At 32.4% G+C, this 9,701-nt stretch overlaps 1 protein-coding gene across 1 annotated transcript; it reads left to right on the forward strand.

The window, feature by feature from the left end:
* Positions 1-1,819: 1,819 nt before the first annotated feature.
* LOC125828882 (squalene synthase-like) lies at positions 1,820-8,024 on the forward strand. Its single transcript, XM_049508199.1, has 13 exons — positions 1,820-2,038; positions 2,691-2,733; positions 2,864-2,953; positions 3,252-3,327; positions 3,684-3,753; positions 4,004-4,147; positions 4,239-4,343; positions 4,497-4,643; positions 5,276-5,351; positions 5,544-5,632; positions 7,647-7,738; positions 7,812-7,857; positions 7,948-8,024. The coding sequence occupies exons 1-13, from the start codon at positions 1,844-1,846 to the stop codon at positions 8,008-8,010; spliced, it is 1,236 nt and encodes a 411-aa protein (XP_049364156.1). The 5' UTR covers positions 1,820-1,843; the 3' UTR covers positions 8,011-8,024.
* Positions 8,025-9,701: the final 1,677 nt, after the last annotated feature.

Here is a 9,701-nt window from a genome sequence, read left to right on the forward strand (position 1 = left end):
ATTTTAATTACAATGAACTAAATAAGGAACATGTATTAATTGTGTATATGAATACATTGAATTCAAATTGGTATATCTATTTATAAGACTTAAAGTATTAATATATCAAGAATACAAGTATTTATAAAAACGTAATGTAAATATATCAAACAAGGTAAAGTATGACAATTAACATATGAACACGACAATTTGAAAAATGAATACACATTGTTGTTATTCAAAAAATGAATACAATATAGTATATATATGAATACATTGTTGTTAAACAAAAGATGGATACATTGGACAACATAGAAACAAGAAAAATGGAAAATAATAGAATGTGTAGGTATCTAAAAGTGTGTAAGTATTCGCTTGTATACAAATTGATAAATACAACAAATGTCAATCTCTCTTTGGTCAAGTTTTTTCGGTAATACTTGAGGTTTGGTGTTAACTCATGTATTTGTTTATAAAAATATAGTATTAATGTTTTCAATTATACTTGTATTGCCTAATCAATCTTTTAAATTGGATAGATTACTTATGTATCCAGATATACTTGTATGCACAAATCACCATTTCAACTTGTGTTAATATTACAATACAAGTATCTATATATATAAGTATTCTACTATATACAAATTTGACAATCACACAAACCTCAATCTCTTTTTGCTCATGTTCTTCCTTTACTATTTTTTTTTGTATAACTATAACCATTGTAATGGAGAAAACAAAACAATTCTTCAATCGAACCCCTATAAAAATAGATGAAAATGTAGATGGATACAAATATAATCTTCATAAAAAAAAGAGAAAAAATCAATTATGTAAAAGATACCTGATGAATTCAAATCACAATCACACAAACCTCAATCTCTTTTTGCTCATGTTCTTCCTTTACTACTTTTTTTTATAACTATAACCATTGCAATGGAGAAAAAAAAATAATTCTTCAATCGAACCCCTATAAAAATAGATGAAAAGATAGATGAATACAAATATAATCTTCATAAAAAGAGAAAGAAAAATCAATTCAAAGATACTTTTCAAATCACAAAAATTGCTCCTAGAATCATCAAAAAGATCATAAATTGGAAGGAATATGGTAGGAAAATTTGAGAATATGTGATATTGTAATATTGATGAAAGAGAAAGTATATATTAATGAGGATAAAAATGAAAAACTAATCACATAAAATGTGCCTAGACATAATTAATTATCCTTGTAATAATAATTTTTCTATTTAATATTTAATAACTTTCCTATTATTTGTATATAATTAACTTTGCTATTTATTGTGTAGTTATATCCATATAACATAAAAAAAAAAACTATAGCTATTTATTTTAAATATATATTGAGTTTGCCATATTCTGTAGTTTTTCCATAAAATAAACTATGACTATAACATTTAATTTAAATTAATAGTTTGCTATTTCATATAATTTTCCCTAATTATTTTGGCTTTTGTGGCGTATTTATGTAGTTTTCCCTTTTTGATATCCAACTTAGAGCCCGACTATTTTTAATTCGTGCTGAGTAAGCCCAATTCAAAGGGAAGCCTTTCCTACCCATGATTTGTTCATACTAGGACTCAAACTCGAAATCACCCCACCCCAGACCCAACAATATATTAGTAACACGTTTCCATAAAATGGGTGGGAGGGAGTATCCCAATTCGGTGTATAAGAAGATGGAGGCAAAAGCTCAACTGCCAAACATGTATATGATCCTCCATCCTCATCACAATAACATTCCCTCCAACGCTTCCTTTTACACAAATTAATTAAAGTGAATGTATATAGATGTGAATAATGTGAATATCTGATTGATCAAATAACAATAATAATAATAATAATGGGGATTTTACGTGCAATTCTGAAGCATCCTGAAGATATTTATCCATTGTTGAAGCTGAAGGTAGCGGCACGATATGCCGAAAAACAGATCCCTTCACAACCACATTGGGCCTTCTGTTACATCATGCTTCACAAGGTCTCTCGTAGCTTTTCTCTCGTCATTAAACAGCTTCCTGTCGAGCTTCGCGATGCCGTAAGTTTTCTCCTCAAATTCAATCATGAAAAATTGAACAAATATTATGCCCTTCCTCTGTTGCTAATAGTTTGGCTCAAAAATGCGTCTACTATTACTTAATTGAACATTCTTTGTTCAAGTTCGCATGATTTAAAGGCATTTTTGTTCAACTTCGTATGTTGTGGTGCCAATGTAGCTTATGAAATTTTAGGCACATCCTAAAAATGTTCAGAGGATTGATGATATTATGACTATTTAGGAAGTAATGCTAATGTATTTGGATTTGGGATCATCTACAATTAATTACATTTTTACAATTAAAATTTTGCTAGTATAAATTGCAAATTTTATCACCTCAATGAAATGTTAGTCAAGCTTCATGTAGGTTGAATTTTGAGACGACGAGAATGTTATATGATGACAACGGAGAAATCATATTTCCTCTCCCACACAATGAAGACATTACTATTTGGTATATAGATTTCGATTTTCGCTTAATTAGGAAAAAAGTTGAGGAAATATATATTTTCCTGTTTCTTCTAAGTTTATCAGAAATGAAGCTCCAAATTTGAATTGTTTCATTGATCGGTCTAGAAAAATATGTTTTCCTATGATCTTACTACTATTATTGTGAAGGTTGATTTCTTATAACTTCTGTCTATCTTTGCAGATATGTATTTTCTATTTGGTTCTGCGTGCACTTGACACTGTTGGTATGTTCAAGTACTGAGCTTTGAATGCAGATAACTAAGTTGGTTAACACAATAAGACTGACATTTAAGTGCATTCATTTTCTTGGAGTCATGTTACTTATTCACATTTTGATGTTCGTATTCTGGACAGAGGATGATACTAGTGTAGCGACAGAGGTGAAAGTACCAATTTTGATGTCCTTCCATCGCCATGTTTATGATCGTGAATGGCATTTTTCATGTGAGTCTTCTGAATTAAAGCCGTCGTCTTCCTCTTCCATTAAGGCATTGTTAATATTGTTTGTCCTCTCATTGCCTCTAACTCTCCCCCAAAAAGTAAATTTAAAAGGAAAAATTGGAGAAGCAAAAATATTTTATAGAAGTCTTATTTCATTAGTTTACTGTAGCTTCTTTCTCTAGATGGAGATTTCTCTTTTCTTTTGTTTCATTTTTTTCCCCTCTGATCATGATTTGTTTTCCAAATATAATTTCCCAAGTATTATAGACTGGTTTGCTAATCCCAATTTTCATAATATTAGGCGGTACAAAGGACTACAAGGTTCTTATGGATCAATTCCATCATGTTTCAACTGCTTTTCTGGAGCTAGGGAAACAGTGAGTTTGTACCTAGCAACGGCTGCTTTTGAACTTGCTGTTGGATATGATTATTAATCAGCAATGCTTAATGAGTACTTACATTTTCCACACGTTGATATTCTGTCAATACAGAAACAAGCTATAAATATATACGTAGTTTTTGTTCCTCTGTACAGTTTGAACTAGTTTTGGAAGGAAGAACCGGGAGCATTTAAGTATGACTTCATATCCATGTGATATGTTTGTCATTTGAACTCAACATCTGTAGTTCGAATATGAAATACTATAGTTTTCCCATTCTACAAACTTTTGGTATGTGCTGAATGTCGTGATCGTAGTTTATGAATGAGTGTTATGTTCTTATAATGTTGCAGTTACAAGGAAGCAATCGAGGACATTACCATGAGGATGGGTGCAGGAATGGCAAAGTTTATATACAAGGAGGTATGCAATTAGTACTATAAATGAGAAAGGATCAAAGTCATGCCTAGCAGTCGAAGTTATGAACTGTACACTTGTTCCATATTGTGTTAATATGGATTGCCTTGATCTCTCAAGCTTTACTGTTTCATGCAATTCTTCTTGATAGATCCATTTGCTTTATTGGCCACCGTCTACCTAAAATATGAAGGTGGTGTTAACTTCACCACAATGTCAATATATGAGTTAATCGCTAGTATTCTATCTTCGGCAGGTTGAAACAATTGATGATTATGATGAATACTGTCACCATGTAGCTGGGCTAGTTGGATTAGGCTTATCAAAACTTTTCCATGCCTCTGGGAAAGAAGATGTAGCTTCAGATTCTCTCTGCAACTCCATGGGATTATTTCTACAGGTGTTGATCTTAACATGTATGGTAGCCACCCATAACGTAACCATCTTTGAGTGTTTTTTGCAGTAACTACAATGTTTGCAATATACTGCAGAAAACAAATATCATTAGAGATTATCTAGAAGACATAAATGAAGTACCCAAATGTCGTATGTTTTGGCCTCGTCAGATTTGGAGTAAATACGTTGACAAGCTCGAGGTGTGTTTTCTTCAACTCTTTAATTGGCATTTCTTATCTCATATTTTCCTGCCATATTAGTCAATTTCATGATACTGAATTACCTTGGATACATCATAACAGCACTGATGTTTTCCAAATTTTTAACTGACTGCATTTATCGATGTGCCTCAGGACTTGAAGTATGAGCGGAACTCTGTCAAGGCAGTTCAATGTCTGAATGAAATGGTCACTAATGCTTTGTCACATGCAGAGGATTGTTTGACTTTCTTGTCTACACTGAGGGATCCTGCTATCTTTCGATTCTGTGCTATTCCACAGGTCTTTTCTTTTTTATTTTAGGTCTTGTTCCTGACTTTTGTCTCAAAACTTGTGTGTCTCATATTGTAATTTGCATCTGTGTTTGGTAATCTCTTGAAAAGCACTAAAAGGAAAATATATGGAATTTACTAAAGCTAGTGACTGAGGCAGGAATTCTAACAGGAGGATTTTAAAAATGAAAAAATGCTATACCAAAAAAATTTGTTTTTACCTACTACTGCAGTCTAATTTCCTGACAAAGAAGATTCAATTGAACCCCCTTTGGTACCTTCATCTCTTCCAGTGACTGAAGCTTTACTTCTACTGAAATTATTTATTTTCATTAGTCTTGATTGATCAAGGACTTTATTGTTGTCTTATTTCCACGAAAACATCCATCCATCTTTCATTAGCTATTGGGTTAGGATTTGTTGCAAATAAAAAAAGATCTTATATAATCCTTTGAACTTTCTATTCTTTTAGGCTGGGGAAAACAGCAGAGCTTATTGATTTGTTATGCATATAGGTGCTTTGTGAATTTATTGTTCATAGTGCCTAGGAATATTAGTATGTTTTTGTTGCTTTTGCATTATTAACTTGTTAAATATTCTTCTGAAAGTGTGCATTGCCTTAGTATTTTCTTACATTACCAGGTCATGGCAATTGGGACCCTGGCAAAGTGCTATAACAACATTGAAGTCTTCAGAGGAGTTGTGAAAATGAGACGTGGTAAGAACACATGTCATGCTACTTCATACACTATTTGTTTACCATTTGTGTTTTATGATTGATCTGGTCCCTGAAAGTCCGCAAATTTGTTAATGTTTTCCTTCAACTTTCGTAGCCTTACTCTCATTTAACTTTGTTACCATCTTCTCATCATACTGGCAGTTATTAAGATGCTTGGGTTCTTCTTTTTAGGTCTCACCGCTCAGGTTATTGACCGGACCAGGAACATGGCAGATGTATATGGTGCTTTCTTCGACTTCTCGTGTATTCTGAAATCCAAGGTATGATACTTTCTTATTCTTGTAGTCACTTGCTCCTTTTGAGGGTTACATTGTTATTTTTCTAAATAATTCTCCCATGTGGTTGTGTGCTCGTCTAATTGTTCATATTTCTGCATGTTTCTGCGTAAGTATTCACACATAGTATGTTTTTCATGCTCGCTTGTGTCGTTATGGACTTTATATCAAGTTACTTGACACCTTGTGCATAAAATTGCATGGAGGTTTAGAGCTATGTTACCATGACAGTCGACAGACTCCTCTAACCTTGTAGAATTAGCTCTTCCGGAAATTTTCTAATCATTATTACTGAATTAGCTGTTCAAGGAATCTCTGTCTCTTGTTATTCTATTGTATTTCAAACTTAAAAATCAGAATTCACATTTTCCTCTTCAAAGATGAAACTTCCATTGGCGAAGCGGCTATCGTCACACTTGTCTCTTGTGACCACCTGCCATCCTATTCACAAACAGATTCTTCATGCAATTTGTTCCCAAATTTCATCCAATGATGTATTTGAGATCATAGTTTAAGAATATTACAACAAGTACGTTTTGTCGTCAAATCCAAATTGTAAAATAGCATTCCTTTCCCATTGCTACCGGGGGATGCACACAAAAAAAGGCTATCAGTTGGTAAATATCTCAATCATACCATACAACATATCAATGCAATTCCATAAGTGGGGTCTGTGGAGGGTGTGTAGACTTTTCCCCTACCTTGGGAGGTAGACAAATTGTTTCTGTTAGACCCTCAGCTCGAAGAAAAGAATATCAATAAGGAAATAACACAAGTGAAGAAATCATGACAAAAATATTCTGAAAGTAAAAGGAATAGTAACTACAACAAAAATAGTGCGATAATCAAAGTTCAAGAGACAGCAGATAGAAGCAAAAATTGACGAACAAGAAAGTATAGGAGAAATACTATGACTATTAATAAGTATGGAAGGCTAAGCAAGACAACACTCTACTATCCACTAACCTTCAGCCCTAATCCGTGTCCTCCACAACCTCTTATCTAAAGTCATATCCTCGATCAGTGGCGGATTCAGTATTTTCATTCAGGGGGTTCGAAAAATAAAAGTATAAACGTGTAAATAAGCCTTTAGAAATGGCCGTGAATTTTTTTGGATTTAAAACCACACTTTTAGCACTTTTTTTAAAGTAAAAAAAAACTAAAAAAATGAAAAACAGAACTGAAAATTTTAAAAAAAAAACTAAAAAATACTGAAACTGAAAAAGAAAAAAAGAAAATGCTTTCACTGGGATTTGAACTAGTGACGCACAACTTAATTTCCATGGGACTTGCCACTACGTCATCAGTTTCTCTTTGTTATTGAGGGGGTTCAAAATATATATATCTACAGAAATACAAAAAATTTACTTTAATATACAGTGTAATTTTTTGCCGAGGGGGTTCGGGTGAACCCCCTAGAAGCAACATGGGTCCGCCCTATCCTCAATAAGTTGCAACTGTGTCATGTCCTATCTAATCATATCAATCAAACCATATGGGTGCAAATACAATACAAAAGCAATTTCGACGAAGGATGCATTCATATTTGAAGATGTCATACAAATACTGAAACAAGCACAAATGACAAAATACTACGGCTTGTGCAAATTTACTAGGTTTCTGGTAGTTGAAGAAAACCCAAAATAAGGCCAGTCTCTCTTTTATTTTCACCAAAGTGGTTCATATCTAATTTATGGTCCATCAGAGAAGTTTACCTCTACGCAACATTGCTCATTTCATAATTATTTAAATAAGCTACTTAAATGAGAAACCTTTTAAACAATCTTTTCACAAATTTTATGGGCTGAAATCAATGTTATGTTCGTTTAGTATTTAAAATCCTATCGATGGTCAATAAGCTTCAGTTCACTTCCTAATGATAATAAATATCTCTCCAGCTATGTACCATCTTCTTCAATTTTTCAAAATATTTGTCAAAGTTCCATTTCATAGTGAAAACTTGTGCTAGTTAATCAACTTGATCGGTTGAACGTTTTAGGTAGAGTATAAAGATCTACATGTGGCAAAAACTTTAAAGAGGCTTGAAGTGATCTTAAGAACTTGCAAAAACTCGGGAACCTTGAACAAAAGGTATGTTACATTTCCTAGTATTTTTCCGGAGTTTTTGTGAATATCAGCTAATGCACCTGCCAATGATCGCCAGGAAATCTTTTGTAATCAAGAGTGGACCTAATTACAATTCAACTTTCGTGAGTTTTTAGCTGGTGGTTTCTTCATGCTTTCGATACGATTTCCCTAAATACAGTGAATATTTTCTTATTCTCTGAAATATATTGCAGGTTGTGGTCCTTGTTGTCTTAGTGGCTATCCTTCTAGGATACCAATCTGGAAACCGGACTTAGACCATGTGTAAGTAAGTATTATCGTAACAACATCCTTACATGATACAGAGTTTTTCCTATTATGTGCCGTGATTTTAACCAACTTGTTTGGGATTGAAGTATTGCTGTCGTATGCACCTATGATTTGAAAGACCATACTATCTAATCTTCTGTTATATAATAAGCGTCTGGATCATGTCATGAAGTATTTTCCTAGTCTTTTGTACCTTAGGGGTGATTCATGCTACGAGCTTCTCTTATGACCGAGAGGTCAATTCACACTTAGCTATAGTTAAAGAAGTTTTACTATAGCTATAGATCACAACTTCTAAGTAAATCATAGAGGACTTTCATGTAAACTATATATGCCTAAGGTCATAATTACAAGAGTTCAATGAAGCCACATGTTTTTGTAAACAAATTGCAAACTAAAAATGTTTCTTTTGATTAACAACTAGCATATCATGCAGCAGAATGATTGTTTTAGTTTGTTCTTTTGCCTTTTAGTAGTAACTGTGTTTAGAAGTCATCCAAGGAGACATGGAGTAGTCTATCACGTTGAGTAAATAGGTGTTTGCTATATATTTTCTTCATTTTCCTTTTGCAGGACTGTTGTTAGACGAAAGTCCGGTAAAAAAAGAGATGGCACAAGCTCTTGGACAAGCGTGTGATAGCTGCAGATTTTGTCATCTGTAACTTAGGAGTCATTTGGTTTAGAAAGACGTTATACTTAGATTGTAATACAAGGATTAGTAATGCAATGGTTAATAATACAAAATTAGTTGTAAATTGTAATACATTGTCATCCAAATCTTCAATCTTTTGCTAGTGGTGGAAGCAAGTTGTTATTCATTTATTGTAAAAACTAGGTGGTTATGGCCTGTGCTAGCACGAGTCCAATAATGTAAAAACTTGAACTTTTATTTTTGATTAACTTCATTTTGATATGAAACTGCAGATGATAAAAAAATGATGGATGAAAGTCATGACAATCAAATCGGATAAAGTCGACAACGTATACTAACTGTTGCATATTATCATACTAGTTTCTGGACACGTGTGTTCCATATATTATTTTATAAATTTGTTAGGACAATTATAATTCAATGAAAACATGTGTGTAATGAGTACTAAAATGGAACAATCTCAAATAAATGTTGTGACAGTAATTTTTTTTTTAATAGAAAACTAAATTAAAGAAGACATAGAGAGAAAATAATAAAAAAATAAACATAGAAGAAAATATTAACATACGCATCGTTCTTAAGACTTTAAGCATAACAATATATACATGGAAGAAGAACTACAAAATCAGTACATAATTTTCCGAGTTTTTGTCAACACCTTCTCTCATATCCAATCAAAACTCAAAAGTCTTCTCCATCAAGTCAAACAAAAGCATGAATCGAATAGAAAAATCACTTCATTTTAGTAAAGTGATATATATATATATATATATATATATATATATACTAGTTTTTTGACACGTGCGTTGCACGTGATTATCAATTAAGAAAATATATGCTATAGCAAATAGTATTTGCTTATTTAAGTGAAGATTTGACTAATAAACTTTGCACAAAATAATATTGCAGATTTTTGTTCAATGTGGATCGTCATATATATCTTTTATTCATGCAAATCTATGAAGACGGTCAATGAAAAAAATTATTAGTTAAATGCAATAATGCATATATTTATTTCAATTTGAT

The sequence above is a fragment of the Solanum verrucosum genome, unplaced genomic scaffold, assembly GCF_900185275.1.
Source record: "Solanum verrucosum unplaced genomic scaffold, falcon-dt-bn FXZP01000067.1, whole genome shotgun sequence".
In the NCBI taxonomy this organism is placed as follows: Eukaryota; Viridiplantae; Streptophyta; class Magnoliopsida; order Solanales; family Solanaceae; genus Solanum; species Solanum verrucosum.